Source organism: Vombatus ursinus, unplaced genomic scaffold, assembly GCF_900497805.2.
Source record: "Vombatus ursinus unplaced genomic scaffold, bare-nosed wombat genome assembly UNPS02004836.1, whole genome shotgun sequence".
In the NCBI taxonomy this organism is placed as follows: Eukaryota; Metazoa; Chordata; class Mammalia; order Diprotodontia; family Vombatidae; genus Vombatus; species Vombatus ursinus.
The window spans coordinates 22,577-37,017 of record NW_020944614.1 but is presented as its reverse complement, the minus strand read 5'-3'; the positions used below and the strand labels follow the sequence as shown (position 1 = coordinate 37,017).

The window sequence follows — 14,441 nt, the reverse complement described above, 5'->3', positions numbered from 1 at the left end:
GTATGAGCATCAGCGTAAGGAGGCTTCTGATTTCCTGGGATGCTGGAGGGTGGGATGGGACTTGGGCTTCATCCATTTCTTCAGTCTTGCCCCAACCATCTATTACCCTTCTGTGACCTAAGGTGGTTAGAACACTTTTGAATGAAATCTTTAACTCAAGCTTCTGAGAACATTATGCCGTCCAATCGAATTGTCTCATCCCCCTCCATCTCCCAGTAGTTCTTGATTCCAGCCCCACCTCCCACCCCACCCCAAGCTCAGATTTGTATACCTAGGAATAGTATACTTTGCCAATGAGTCATTCTTGCCTTCTCTTCCCTGAAGTCTGGCATAGCCTAGCTTCAACATCTTGCATCTCCCTCCCTCTAGCGTCAGCTTTCCATTTTCCAGACTCGCCCTGCTGCTCAAACAGGTTTGAGGTGGCCCCACCCCACTCTGTAGCTTTAGCTCTTAGGGTGGGTAGATAAGGAGCCATGCCCCACCCCTAGGCTCAGATCCCTGAGTCAGAAGGAGATATCTCCACCCAAGCCAAACCAAAACCAAGAGGCTGGGAGCTGAAATTCAGGGACCTACTGCCAGGTAAGAATCCCTCTTCCTCTTTGGCTTCCCCTGGCTTTATCACAAACCTCTTGTATCGTTGTTCATTTCCCCATTAACCAGAACTATATCACTTTAACCCTAGACTGACTTAAGCTCAATTCTCCCACACATTTATTACCCTCCTTTGCTTTTTTCCTTCCTCCCACTTCCTCACCTATTTTTTTCCTCAGTTTCTCCTGGAGTCTTCCTCCCCATTTATCTACCAAGTGTCTCCCCAAACAGTGATTAATTTGGACAATACTATTTGCATACCAGTTTGTTTCCTGTGATGGAGAAAAGGTAAGAAAAAGGAAGTCCTAGGGAAAGAATTTAGCCAGTGAACCACCTCATGCATGAATCATTGCAAAAACTTGTTAAGAAAATTCCTGGTCAGACAACATTCCTGAGAAATGGGCTATGCTACTTGATGTTCTTAAAGAGGATTTGAGATCTAGAAAGGAGAGCTAGTGCTTGGGATCCCAAATACCCTGACAGACTGTCCTCTACAGGTGATGGGAGAAGAACAAAAGGCATTGGAGACCTTGGTGAGCATAGAGACTGACCCTTCTCCAGCCTCACCTCCTGTTGGCTGCAATTGGCACTCGCTCCGATGTCTTGCAGCCACTAGCGTCATCTTCGGCTGCTCCTGTCTTGGAGTCGTGGCTCTTGTGTTTGCTGTCCAGGTGAGGGATGTGGGACTTGTGGGGAAAGGGCAGGGATGGGCTAGGTGGTTGGGATAAAAAGAAGTGGGATAAAAGGGTGAAATGGAGGATGGCAGGATGCAGTTGAGCAAAAGTAAGACAACCTACAACCTGGGCAGCAAAACAGGTATTTTTAAGCTCCTTGAGAGCAGGGACTATCTCTATGCACAGCACTCTGAGTGCTTTGCACATTAATAAGCACTTAATAAATGTTTTATTCATCCATCTTTGCTATATAAAAAACCCTTCAAATACTGTGGATTTGGTAGAAAAGGATAAAAAATGGAGGAGCACCTAATGGTACCATCCCACACTTAGATAAAGCTAAAGTGTTTTCATACCATTACCTCATTTACTATTTACAGTAACTCTAGGGATTGAGTTAAATATAAATTATGTCCATTTTATAATTAACTGAGAAGAACCAGAGCTGAGGCACCTCTCAGAAACTAATAAATTAGAAACTTAGAATTTGTGTTTTGAGCCAGTTAAATAAAGGATGAGAGGAAAGCGCTGACTGATCTGGGGTCCTGACTTCACAGGCTGAGGAACGACATAAGGCTGGGAAACCAGAGGAAGCACTGTTCTTGGGGAATCGAGCCAGGCGTCTTGCCCTGGCTAGCATTGCAGTGTGGCTTGGAGTACTTGTACTGGGACCCCTGCTCCTCTGGCTTCTATCATACGCCATTGCCCAAGCAGAGTGACCCTACTGTGACAAACTTGGACAACATGAAGTTGCCCTGTGGCATCATAGGTGATCCTCACCTACAGCAAGGTCCTTCATCCTGACCAGAAGAACAAGGTCCTCCAGGTCCTGGAGGGTATTTAAACACCTTTCAAAAAGTGGTTTCCAGAGGCTGTCTTCCCAGCATGCAGACAACAGAGAGTCGATCAATATGATAAAAAAAAGGTTTGGACTTGAATGGACTCGCTCCTGCCCATGGGACCTAAGCACAGACATGGGGTTGGAGAACAGGCAGCCCTGATTTCATTACAATTAATTTCGTAATTAAAAAAAATTTTTTTTAGGTGGAAGGAAATGCCTCTGTATGGCTGGTGTACACCGTCTTTTTCTGTCCCCTGATTCTGGTGATAGCTGTTCAATTTCAGAGGGTGGGAAAGACAACCTTGGTACTGAACCTTTTTCAGTTCAACAAATATGAAGTGACTATTTACAGATTCTTTCTCACTTGACACATGCACCTCTTGACTTTACAAACCCTTATTTTCACCTGACACTCTCCCCCTTGACTTTACAGATAAGCAAACAGAGCCTCCGCAAGATTAAGTGACATGTCCAAGGTCACACAGTTAATAAGTCAGAACTAGAACTCATCTGTCTCCCAGACACTTGCAAGATGCTATATAACTAGCATTGTATTTAGTGGGCTAAAGCAAGGAAAAGGTTGTTGGAGGCGAGGGAGTGGGAAACGGTTAGTTGGAAGTGAAAGCTTTTCTGGGATCAGACATTTCACCATTCCCCCAAACTCGAGACGACCTTGCTGCAGCAGATTAGGGAGGAAACCTGCAGCAAAATAGAGGGTGTGGGATAAGACTTAGCTCTTTTCCCCGTTGCTAGCGGATGGAGACAGCACATAGGCTTCTCGAAGGGCGCCTGGCCTGGAGAACAAAAGTGAACGTGGGTCTGGATTCCTCTTGGCTGGCTCTCTGTTTTGTCAATGATAGGATTGGCTTGAGGTCCCTGGGCCAGGTTAAACCATGCCTCGGGGCATGAATCATCCGGGGGCGAGTGTAACCTAGGATGGGCCCGGTGCAGGTACCAAGTGCCACTCTCCGTAACCCCGCCGGTGGATACCCAACTTGGGAAAAACGTCAGTATCTACTGATGAACTTGTTCACTTCCGGGGTCCCTTAACCAGGGTTCCCAAGTCGAACGTGTCCCGCCCACTTGCCTGCTTTTGCTGCGCGCCGATTGGGCAAAACATTCACTTTTCCCGTCCGGGGAAGGGCAAGATCCGCCCCCTCCCTCTGGGTCCAGGATCGGCTTCCTACTGGCTAGTGCTCGCGGGCCCTCCACCGGGAGATGGACGAACTGGGGCGGGGGGGGAGGAGTGGAAGAGAGGAAGCGGCGTCTGATAGGCTGAGGGGCTCGGCCTGAGAAGGGTAGGGGTGGAGTCTGAGGCCCAGGCGTCCGGTGGAGATTGACTTGGAGCAGCGCGCCCGGAATCCTGCAGTGAGCCGCCTCTTGGAGACCCCGAAGCACCGAAGACACCCCCCCCCCCCCCCCCCCCCCCCCCCCCCGCCTTCCCAGTGCGCCTGCGTGCCAACGGTCCCATTCTTCCTCCCCGCCATCGCGGTCCCCCCTTTTCCCCTTCCCTCCGCACCCGTCCCCCCCATCCCCCCTCTCCCTCTTCCCTCCCCCCAACCCTTCCCTGAACCCCAGGCTTCTCTTAGAGCACCTCCCCCAAGCTCAGGCTCTCAGCGTCTTCCCCGGTGCCCTCCCCCCCTCCCCCGCCCCCTGCCCTTCCCTTAGGACCCTGGCTCCTCAGCCGCTCGCTTGGCGCCTCAGGAACTCCCGATGTGTGTCCCCCTAGTCTCAGCCCCGGAGCTCGGGCTGGTGGGCCTCACTGCCCTCCTTCCCCTCCCTTGCCGCCCTCCCCTCCGTGTCCTCGCAGGCTCCGCAGTCTTTCAAGATGACTCTGGACGTGGGGCCGGAGGATGAGCTCCCCGACTGGGCTGCAGCCAAGGAGTTCTACCAGAAGTACGACCCCAAGGATGTCATTGGCAGGTAGGGCCCTGGGGGGGGGGGGCTGGCTTTCACCGCCGTCCTGGGGACAAGAGGGACCTTCGAGATCCTCAGCTCCTTACTCACCCCCATGGGACAGGACCTGGAGAAGTGACTGGCCAAAGGGCACACCTGTGCTGACTGCCAGAGCTGGAGCCCGGGCCTCCCCAATAAAAAGCGGAAATGCTTTCAGAGCTGTTACTTAATTTGAGAGGAAAGACAGTACCCCACTGCCGCAGCAAGAGCATTTGGAGACCAGAATTCCAGCCTTTGGCTTTGACACTGACTCAGTTGTGTGTATCGGGCAAGTACGATCATCTCTCTAGGTCCTGGTTTCCTCGTCTATAAATTAGAGATTTACAAACAAACAAAAACCTTCTTTCCTGCCTCCCTGTTTCTAGTTGGGAGCAAGTACTATGCCATAGGAAACTTGTTAAAGGCTGTTAAACCTGGAGAAGACTGAGCCAGGATCCTGGCATCTTAAATTTAGAGCGAGTGAACCTTAGAAGTCATGTAGTCCAATCCTCTTCCTCTTACAGCTAGAGTAACCAAGGCCCAGGGTTGTTATATGGAAGAGGGATTCGATTTAGGATCATAGATTTATAGCAAAAAAGGTCATCTAATCCCCGTGCTGTATTTTATAGAGGAAAGACTTGAGCCCCAGAGAGGTGAAAGTGTCTTGCTAAGGTCACAGAGGAAGTGACAGAGATAGGATTTGAACAGATCTATTGTTTGCTTGGTCCCAGAAAACACCTAAAAGCCATGGATAGCAAAGTTTCAGATGAGCATATTTCTGTCTAGAATAAGCAAAACGTTTGTGACTACTAGAGCTGTATAGAAGTGGAAGAGCCTGTCACCTCCTGGTTGCAGGAGATCTTTATGCATTGGCATGACAATTGCTGAGGGTCATTCATTCAACCAGGGATAGTAGACGTGGTGCTTATGTTTAGGTGTATTTTGTATGTGACCCCTGAGGTCTTTTCTTTTAAAATTTAAAGTTTTATTGCTAGCATTTGTTTCACATCCCTTTCACTTCCCAACATATCCCTCTTCCCCATCCAAGCAACTTTTTATAACAAGGAATATAAAGAGAAAAAGTTCAGTGAAACTAAACTGACATGTCAACTAAGTCCCACATTCTGTACGATGCCCTGCCTCTGCAAACGAGGGGGAAAGTACACTTTCCTCTCCCTTTTGGGGGCCAAAAGTTTGGTCATTGTTGTTTCAAGTTTCTGTTGTTTATATTTTCCATTTACATAGTTTTGTTTTCCTGGTTCTGCTTACTTTATTTTGAATCAGTTTGTGTGAGTCTTCCCATGCTTCTACATTCTTTATATTAATTATTTCTTACAGAGCAGCAATAATTCATTACATTCATATACCACCACTTGTTTAGTCATTTCCCAATCAGTTGGCTTCTATTTTGGTTTTGATTCTTTACAACTACAAAAAATGCTACTATAAATATTAAAGTATATGTAGGTTCTGATGTCCTTTCTAACACTGAGATACTGTGATTGTTGTGGATGGGCAATTGCTTTGCAAGAATCTATCGGGGCAGCTAGGTGGCACAGTGAATATAAAGCACTGGCCCTGGAGTCGGGAGGAACTGAGTTCAAACACAGCTCAGACACTTACTAGCTGTGTAATCTAGGGTAAGTCACTCAACCCCAATTGTTTCCCTCCCCCACCCCAAAAATGCTTCTATCTAAGCATTGTACAAATATGAAGGACTATTTGATGCTCCCCAAAACCACAGGGTATTACTGTCTTCATATGAAGTTGAAGAGAGACACAGGCTTCATTGTTTAGTGGGAATAGCATTGGACATGTAGCCAGGAGACGCCTGGGTTTGAATCTTGACACTGACACTTAATAGACATAATGACCCTCAACAAGTCATTGAACCTCTCTGCTTCTTAACTTCTTCACCTATAAAATGGAGATATTTGCACCCCCTGTCTCATAGGGGTATTGAGACAAGTGTTTACAAACCTTAAATCACTATCATAAATTCAAATTAGGTAAAGAAACAGATTGCTTCTGTATAACTTTGGGTATTATGATGTTAGTGGCAAAGCTGACTCCCAATCCTTATATTCTTTTAATCAACAAATATTTCTTGATTTATTTCCTATAGATAAGTTCTATCTAAGCAGACAGCTGGAAAAAGAGGAGGGGATAAGAGATAGAGGGTTGGGAAGAGGCCATAAGGTGATCTGAACCAAGGATAAAGTACAAGGAAGGTTATCAGGTGGTTAGGGGGTGGCAGAATGTGCAAATGGTAGGCAGTAAGAAGAAAAGTTTGGCCCTCTTACCATCCCTTTTTTTTTGTTGGTCCTTTCCCCCACCCCACCCTCAATCAGGGGCATAAGTTCTGTGGTCAGGCGCTGTGTTCACCGTGCTACTGGCCAGGAGTTTGCAGTGAAGATCATGGAGGTTACTGCTGAAAGGTTGAGTCCTGAGCAACTGGAGGAGGTGCGAGAAGCAACTCGAAGAGAAACCCAGATCCTGCGCCAGGTTGCTGGCCACCCCCACATCAGTGAGGCTATACCTCCTTTCTTTGATAACTCAGTTACCCTGACCAGCCCCGAATTGTCCCCAAAAAGATTCTCCCTCCTACCCCAACATTGCTTATTCATCCCATTCTGGCTTTGTGCCATTATGAATGCATAACCCTTGGACCCCGTAACTCCCCATCTTACATCTTTTTCCTTTTCCTATAATAGCTCCCATCTCTAACAGTAAAAAAAAGCACCTTTAATGTGTCTCCTCCTTTCCATTTCTCTGTGCCTTTCCTTTTCTTTTTCCCTCTTTCCCCAGTCACCCTCATCGATTCCTACGAGTCTTCTACCTTCATGTTCCTGGTGTTTGACCTGTGAGTATCTCCCTGCCCAGGTTTGAAAACTTTCCATAGCCTTGTTCCTGGCCCACTTCCCTAACGTCATCCCTCTGTAGGTGTGACAGCCTGCTCCCCACATCTTTCTCAGTTTCCTTTCTATGGCTCTGGACCCTGCTTCCCAGGCTTCCCTCCTTTTTTCTTTTGCCTTCTGTGCCTCCTTTCCTAAGAGTGAAAATGACAACCCTAAGGTAATGCCTTTAATCAGGAAGGCATTGAAAAAGACACATCACCGAGCTAAAACAGACCCTTGAATACTTCACGGGGTTTACAGCCTATGTGACTAAGTAATGGCCATCTATTTCTCTGGGGCTTTGACAATCCATAAGAAGCAGGCCCTGTTTGATGAGCCTGAGGGATCCCCTCATTTTTTTAAACTTAGGCTTGTCAGTTGTAGAACACATTATAGGCCCTTTGGCTTCTTCCAAGAGTAGAAACTATCAAGAGACTGTTTCTTGTCTTGGACACTTAGTACTGTGATGACCTTGCATATAGTGGGCATTTAATAAGTATTTGTTTAACTAAACTTAAGGATGCAATGACTGGTTCCCCTTAGCTTCCCATCAAGATGCATCATATTCCCATTGATCTTTCATCTTTTAGAATGCGGAAAGGAGAGCTGTTTGACTACCTCACAGAGAAGGTTGCTCTCACAGAGAAAGAGGCCAGGTAAAAAGGAGACTCGGGATGAAAACCAAAGGGAAGAGAAGGGCAAAGGCCCTGGTACCCAGGGAATGAGGGAACTGAAAGGGAAAAGGCTTTCTGTGTCCCCACAAAAAGGAGGGGATGGGGAAAGAACTGCTAGGTTTGAAAGGTGCTGGCTCAGACTGCAGAGGAGAAGGCTTTCCCCCCAGGCCTATCATGCGGTCTCTGCTGGAGGCTGTGAATTTTCTTCATGCCAACAACATCGTGCACCGTGACCTGAAGCCTGAGAATATTCTCCTAGATGACAGTTTGCAGATTCGACTTTCTGATTTCGGTTTTTCCTGCCACTTGGAACCTGGCGAGAAACTTCGAGGTAGGGGGAGTCAGTCATCCTGAGCAGCTAAATCTTGGTTGGGAAGGGGCCAAAGACCTGATGAAGAAGGTGACTGGGAAGCACATACCTTAGGTACAGAAGAAAGGAGAAGTCATTAAGGATGTGTAGAAGCCTGTGCTCAAGGAACTCATTCTAGGTGGGTAGAGATCTTTGTGAGATAACTTTAGAAATAGTCACAACTTGTCAAAAAAAGTACAGAACAAAAGATGGAGCCTCAGTTAACTGGAATCCAGCAACAAGTGGGAAGCCCCAGTTAGACTGTGAGATAGTCTCAATTTCTGGGTGAAACAGATAAATCACGTTAAAATAAACTAATAGCAATTTATTCAAAGCACGTACTTAAAAGTTATATGACCTGGGGTCATTACAGATTCTGTCTAGTTTCCTTTGTCTACAATATTAGACAAACATTATTGACTTTTAGCAAGTACCTCCCTGAAGCTCTACAAGATTCCTACCAACAAAAGATTGTTAGTTCCTTGAACTATAGTGTATTATTGAAAGGATTTTCAGTAACAAGGTTTAAAACAAGGAGCTTTTATTAGCTGAGAAAAATGAGTTAATCATTCTACCACATTCCCTGAAACATTCCCATTTTAATGTTAGTGACTTACACATATTGTGTCCTTAAGATACTGAGAGTGTGAAATTGTGTTGGTAACTAGGGAAACCTTCACAGAGGAAATAGATTTTCCAAGAAAAAATGCATTCCAGGTTAGAAATGAGCAAATTATGTGTGGGATTATAAACAGATTTAGTTGACTGAAATAAGGTTGGAGAAGACCTTTATGTCTATCTAGTCAAAGAAATTGTGGATTTGATCAAATATGTGAACAGGAGGCCAGGCAGGCATTTTCAGCTGGGAGGGTGATAAAAGGAAAATAATATCTGAGACACTTCCCAGTAGCTACAAATATAATGGATTGGAGGAGAGGGAAAGCCTAGAGGTAGGGAAACTAGCTAGGAGTTGTAGTAACCAAAGCTCCAGGGGGCAGCAGTAGGATGTTAGCAGTATTGCTAATGTGTCCTTATCTCTCCAGAATTGTGTGGGACCCCAGGATACTTAGCCCCAGAGATTCTGAAGTGCTCCATGGATGAAACCCACCCTGGCTATGGCAAGGAGGTTGACCTGTGAGTCACTAGTTACTTGGTTGGTCTTCTTTCCCCAATTTCATCCCCCCCACCCCCCAGCTCCTAAACCTGGTCGTCTTCCCTTCACAGCTGGGCCTGTGGGGTGATCTTGTTCACACTCCTGGCTGGCTCTCCCCCATTCTGGCATCGACGCCAGATCCTGATGCTAAGATTGATCATGGAGGGCCGATACCAGTTCAGGTCACCAGAATGGGATGACCGATCAGCAACTGTCAAAGACCTGGTGAGCAGATCAAAGGCTGAAAGCGATGGGGGAGTTGAAGTAGTCCAGGAGTAAAGGGAAGAAGTGTCTCATGGCCCCTGCCCTCTCTTAGATCTCAAGGCTGCTCCAGGTGGACCCTGAGGAAAGACTGACTGCAGAGCAGGCCCTGCAGCATCCCTTCTTCCAACGCTGTGAGGGTAGCCAGGCCTGGAGCCTTTCTCCCCTTCAGCGATTCAGGGTAAGGAACAGAGAGAAAATACTACAAGACAGAGGCTGCTGGGAAAACAAAACCCACTACTACCACACATGTACCTCACTTTACCCTTCTCTTGCACCTAGGTGATAAGAGATGATATTGTTTCCCTGGGACCCAACTATCCTTCACAGGTGTCAACTCATACTTTTAGTGTGTCCATGATCTTGTTTTTCTTGTGGTTTGTTTTTTTTTCCCTCTCAGGTAGCAGTATGGACAGTGTTGGCTGCAGGCCGAGTAGCCCTGAGCGCTCGCCGGGTAAAGCCCATGACCAAGGGAGCTCTATTAGGAGACCCATATGGGCTTCGACCAGTAAGACAACTCATTGACAGTTGTGCCTTCCGCCTCTATGGACACTGGGTAAAGAAGGGCGAGCAACAGAACAGGGCGGCCCTCTTCCAACACCGGCCTCCTGGCCCATACCTGGGCTACAATCCAGAAGAGGAGGGAGATCCAACCAACACTGATGATGAATCTATTGTTGCATAGTTAAGACCTCCATCCTGGAGCCCCCAGAAGTCTGCTTCCCAGCCCAAGAGGCTTGGGAAGTCCAGGTTTCCCAATCTGAGGGCTTCAGTCAACTCAGTCACTTTGGACTCTGGCTGAAGGCATTCTTCCCGTCTCTTGTGCTCTCTGATGATGATGCTACTGTAAAGGGGACCAGTGCTATGCCCCCATCACTGTTGCTCAGGACTACAGGACTTGAATGGAAGGAAAAGGGACCAGCTGAGAATGATATTCATATCTTTGCTGTTGCTGTCCATTTTTCATGTGAAATAAATCATCCTGCACACTGGGAAACAAGTTGTGTCTCAAGGTGGAGTGAGAAGGTGCTCAGAAGAGGACCTGGGGGAAGGGACAGGGTACTTCTCTGGCCCAGGCTTTTATTTGGGTAAATGCTCCAGGGGTGACTTGGCTTTGTTTTTGCTCTTGGAGACTAAGGTAGGATTCTCAAGGGCAGCCAGCCTGCTATTGAGCTGCTCCTCACCAGCCTTTAGTCGTTCCTCCACCAACTGCTTGAGTTGTCCCAGCTCCTGGGTAAGCTGGGCTGAGATGAAATCTCGGAGTATATCACCCGGACCTGGGTTGTTGAAAAAGTGGTTCATATTTGAGCTGAAGGAACCTTTTACATAAGAGAACCTCAGTCCCAAGTTGTGAGGAGAAAGGATTCATGATGTCATGGTGACATGACCAATGAGTGTCCTGGGAGGTAGGAAATACACTATTCTCAATTCAGTATTTTCAATTTAGTCCTTAAGGAGCTCCCTTTGGCCAGAAGGAAGCCCACCTACTAAGACTGTGAGCAGAAGAATTTTTTTTTTCTACAGGATAAGAAAGAAAATAGCTTCCCAGGGAAGGCCTAGGGAAACAGGTGCCCCTTGATGCCTTACTTGGTTCTTGCTCAGTTTTGATTTCTGGTGCTGGCTCTTCTAGAACAGGAGATGCTGTCTCCACTACCCTTTCTTCCCCTTGTACTACAAAATGAAAGGGAGGAGAGCCATGAGCCCTAGGGCATGCTTCCCAATCCTCTTCCCAGGCCCACTTTAATCTCTACCCTACTTACCATCTGCTGGGGGCTTTACTTCAGGCAGACCTACATATCTCAAAGACAAGTCTAACCGCACCTGGGAGAGCAGAGTGAATTTTGGAGGAGGAAGAAAGGAATGACAACTATGTTAAGATAGGGAAATGGAAGAAGGAATAGACTGGGAGGTTTCTTGTATCCTATGGGACCAGTACCTGGGGAGTGAAGACATACTTGTAGAGCTTAAAATGACGGAAGTAGGTGTTGATGATATAATCTGATAGGCTCAGCAGTTGTTCTTCCCCAAATAGGTCAACGCTGAAGGGGGGCCGCTGTGGGAAAGGGTAAGAATATATAGCTTGCTTCTTTTTCTTACAGAACCTTCAGAGCAAAGAAAGGGAGAGAGTACTACAGCTTTGGCTTCCTAGGACTTGAGGTAAAGGAGGGAAATAAAAAATTCTACAGCATTGGGATGAGGATGTTCTAAATTTGTCAGATTTCTCATTTCCACTATGATGGGACTGACCCTGACTCCATGGCAGAAGAGGAGGTTGGTGAAAAATTGGAAACATTCTTCCACGTTGCCCAAGGGGGTTGCTGTGGAGAAGGAAAAATAAGTGACAGTTATAACTCCCCTCAGCCATGTGGAAAAAAAGGAATGAAATGACCTAGGTCTAGGAATAGGGATTGGGTCTCTAACTGTAGTGATATACAGAACTCTGGGATGAGGTTACTCCCTTTGCTGATGCAAGAGGGCACCTTCTCTGCAACTTCTTAAAAGAGTTGCCTAAAAACTGAGAAGTTATAACTTGGGTTATTTGCTCAGTATCACACAGCTAGTGTATATCAGAGGTAACACTTGGACCCAGGGCTTCCTGGTTCCAAGGCTATTTCTATTCACTACTACCCATCACTGTCACCTGGAATAAGTGATTTCCCCTCCCTTGGCCTATTTGCCCTTCCACATAAGGCTGAAGTAAAACTCTTGAGGTCTCCCCCAATATTCTGCTGTTAACCTTATTTCTGATAGCCTTCATGTTCTGTACACGTCAAATTAACAACCATTAAGTGCCTACTATGTGTCAGGCACAGTACTGTGCAAAGCACTTAGGATACAAAGGTAAAAACAGTCTCTGCCTCAAGAAGCTCACAACCTAATGGAGACAAATGCAAAAACAAAACAAAACAAACAACAAACTATGTACAAATGATGACTACAGAATAAATTAGAGATATGGCTTCTGGGTTACTGTTCATTTCACTTCTGAACCCAGAGAAACTCACCCTCACCCTTACTACTGCAGTTGCCCAGCCAGTACCAAGCTAGCACCATTTGATGCTCACCGTCACCCCTGCCCAACCTTGCCTACCTCAGCCCCTTCCACCCACCCTTCTCAGCCTGGATCTGAATAATCTTTGCAAGGCCCTTCTCCCTGGGGCTCTAACACTTCGACTCACCAATACAGGCCTTGTGGAGGTCCTGAAGCAGAGCACAAGCAGCCGAGGTCTGCTCCTGAGAGAAGTGCTGTTGCCGGCAGAAGATCAAGGTGTGGCAAAACATATCCAGTATCACTGCCTCCCTAGGGCTCCTGTCAGCCTTCCCCAGGCCTAGCAGTTCTGCCAGCAACCTTGGGGTGGATTAAGGTGAGGGTAGAGAGCAACCAGTTCAGCAGTAAAAGATCCTTTTCAGTTACCCCATCCTGGATTCCTAGGAAGGTCTATCTTTCTTCCTGGTGTGAGCTCCCTCCCTCCTTGTTTTCCTCATCCATTCAAAGAAACAGATTATTGGGGTGGGGGGAGGACCTTTGAGGTAATCTATTCGAACCCTCTTAATTTACTTAGCCCGTACTCCTGCATCTCTTCCAAGGTGGTGGTTTTCTCCAGTAGGTACATGAAATGTACATCCAGGTATTTCCTGCCATTTGAAAAGAGAAAGCAAGGCGGTTGGAAGAGGCATCCACCACATGCCGGTTGGATTGAGAGTCATGAGACCCGAATTCTAGTCTTGAGTTTTGTCGCTCTCTGCTTGGTCCTCTCGGGGCCTGTTTCCTTATGTCTGCCTGGATGACTCTGTGGTTCTAAAACACTCCCTTACACTCTGCTCACCCCCTTCCCTGATCTCTCCCAGCCCACCCGCCGCCCCAGTCCCAGCCCCGAGCTCACCACAAGCAGATCCGGGGCGGAGGAAGTGGCGGCTGCGGAGAAAGAGGGTTGTGTGACAATGCTGCCAGGTTAGCGGGGGCCCCAGGGTTCTCTGCTCTTGGGCTTTCTAAAAGGAAATCCGAGGGCGCGAAGCAGGCGAGCTTCTCAGTCCCCGGCGCGTGAACGCTCATGTGCTCATGAGTATTCACAAGCCAGGCACGCCCCACCCCATTCCCTGGGATGCAGCGAAAATATCACGAGGGTAACATGGCCATTCCTGCCCGGGCTTCAGCAGTTCTTCGCAGAGAAGTTAGGGGCTGGAGCCTTGCAAAGACTAGCCAGGCTCAGAACGTTAAGGGGCCTGGAGTCCTAAAAGCTGACCCGACCCGCTCCTCTGGATTACAGGCGTACGGTCCCGCAACTGGGAAAGCTAGGGGTAAATAAAAGTCCCTGATGACTATCCATGAGCGAACAAACGTGTCCCGAGCTCACCGGCAACAGGGTGGCGCCCAGCTCCTCCTCTTTGCTTTCTCCCCCAGGTTCCGGATGTAGCTCTTGATTTAGCTCTTTCTCCATCTCCAAATTCAGTTCTGCTTGCTGGTTCAGGCCCCGGGCCGCATCCAGCAGCTCCTCGGAGTTTGGGCTGAAGCCCAATCCCACAACAGAGCTTAGTCCGGAAACTCCACTTGATTTTCTTCGTTTCATTGCGGCACCTACTGCTGCCTCCCCAGCCCCCGTGGCTCTGTTCCTCGGCTTTGTGTGCCTTCAGACCTAGGCTACGGGTCAGAGCATTGAGGCCTTGCCCCTGTGGTAACACGTCAGCCAATCGGGACCCAGAAATAGTCTTGGTTCAGCCAATCCGTCAAAAGCGTCGTTGCTTGGGTTGGTGGTCGCTAAGGTGACTTATGAAGGCGGGGTAAAGGCGTGACAGGAGTGAAGAGCGGACCAATAAATGAGAAAATCCTGCGCAAGCGCAGTATTTTCCGCCGCGAACATATGAGGTCCTCTCAATATTACCAATAAGGAAGAGGGTGGAGTTACTGGGACAGAGGAAGTATGGTTATGGAGACGGTTGCTATGGTACTTTGTCGTTTCACCAATCAAGGGGAAGAGGATGGGCTGCTGAGTGAGAAAGCATTCCGGAGGCAAGAGGCTCTGACCAATGGGAAAAGAAAACTTACCAATTCAGCTACGTACCCGCCC

General features: G+C 47.7%; 3 protein-coding genes across 5 annotated transcripts; 2 read left to right on the top strand and 1 right to left on the bottom strand.

Annotated features, from left to right (window-relative positions):
* Positions 1-124: 124 nt before the first annotated feature.
* Positions 125-2,320, top strand: TMEM265 (transmembrane protein 265). Of its 3 annotated transcripts, XM_027842207.1 has the most exons (4): positions 125-579; positions 771-879; positions 1,089-1,262; positions 1,823-2,320. In XM_027842207.1, the coding sequence occupies exons 3-4, from the start codon at positions 1,092-1,094 to the stop codon at positions 1,982-1,984; spliced, it is 333 nt and encodes a 110-aa protein (XP_027698008.1). In that variant the 5' UTR covers positions 125-579; positions 771-879; positions 1,089-1,091; the 3' UTR covers positions 1,985-2,320. The 3 variants fall into 3 exon arrangements, with proteins under 3 accessions (XP_027698008.1, XP_027698002.1, XP_027697994.1); XM_027842201.1 differs by lacking the exon at positions 771-879 and having other exon boundaries at positions 126-579; XM_027842193.1 differs by lacking the exons at positions 125-579; positions 771-879 and having other exon boundaries at positions 887-1,262.
* Positions 2,321-3,820: 1,500 nt separating this feature from the next.
* PHKG2 (phosphorylase kinase catalytic subunit gamma 2) lies at positions 3,821-10,401 on the top strand. The gene is made up of 9 exons (XM_027842232.1): positions 3,821-4,029; positions 6,393-6,568; positions 6,850-6,904; positions 7,529-7,594; positions 7,780-7,943; positions 9,005-9,095; positions 9,186-9,339; positions 9,431-9,556; positions 9,776-10,401. The coding sequence occupies exons 1-9, from the start codon at positions 3,935-3,937 to the stop codon at positions 10,058-10,060; spliced, it is 1,212 nt and encodes a 403-aa protein (XP_027698033.1). The 5' UTR covers positions 3,821-3,934; the 3' UTR covers positions 10,061-10,401.
* Positions 10,402-10,438: 37 nt separating this feature from the next.
* Positions 10,439-14,096, bottom strand: CCDC189 (coiled-coil domain containing 189). The gene is made up of 9 exons (XM_027842239.1): positions 13,731-14,096; positions 13,260-13,291; positions 12,946-13,011; positions 12,555-12,724; positions 11,623-11,693; positions 11,312-11,428; positions 11,136-11,196; positions 10,963-11,046; positions 10,439-10,652 (listed from the first exon to the last, which is right to left on the bottom strand). Exons 1-9 carry the CDS (start codon positions 13,941-13,943, stop codon positions 10,456-10,458), a joined length of 1,011 nt encoding a protein of 336 aa, XP_027698040.1. The 5' UTR covers positions 13,944-14,096; the 3' UTR covers positions 10,439-10,455.
* Positions 14,097-14,441: the final 345 nt, after the last annotated feature.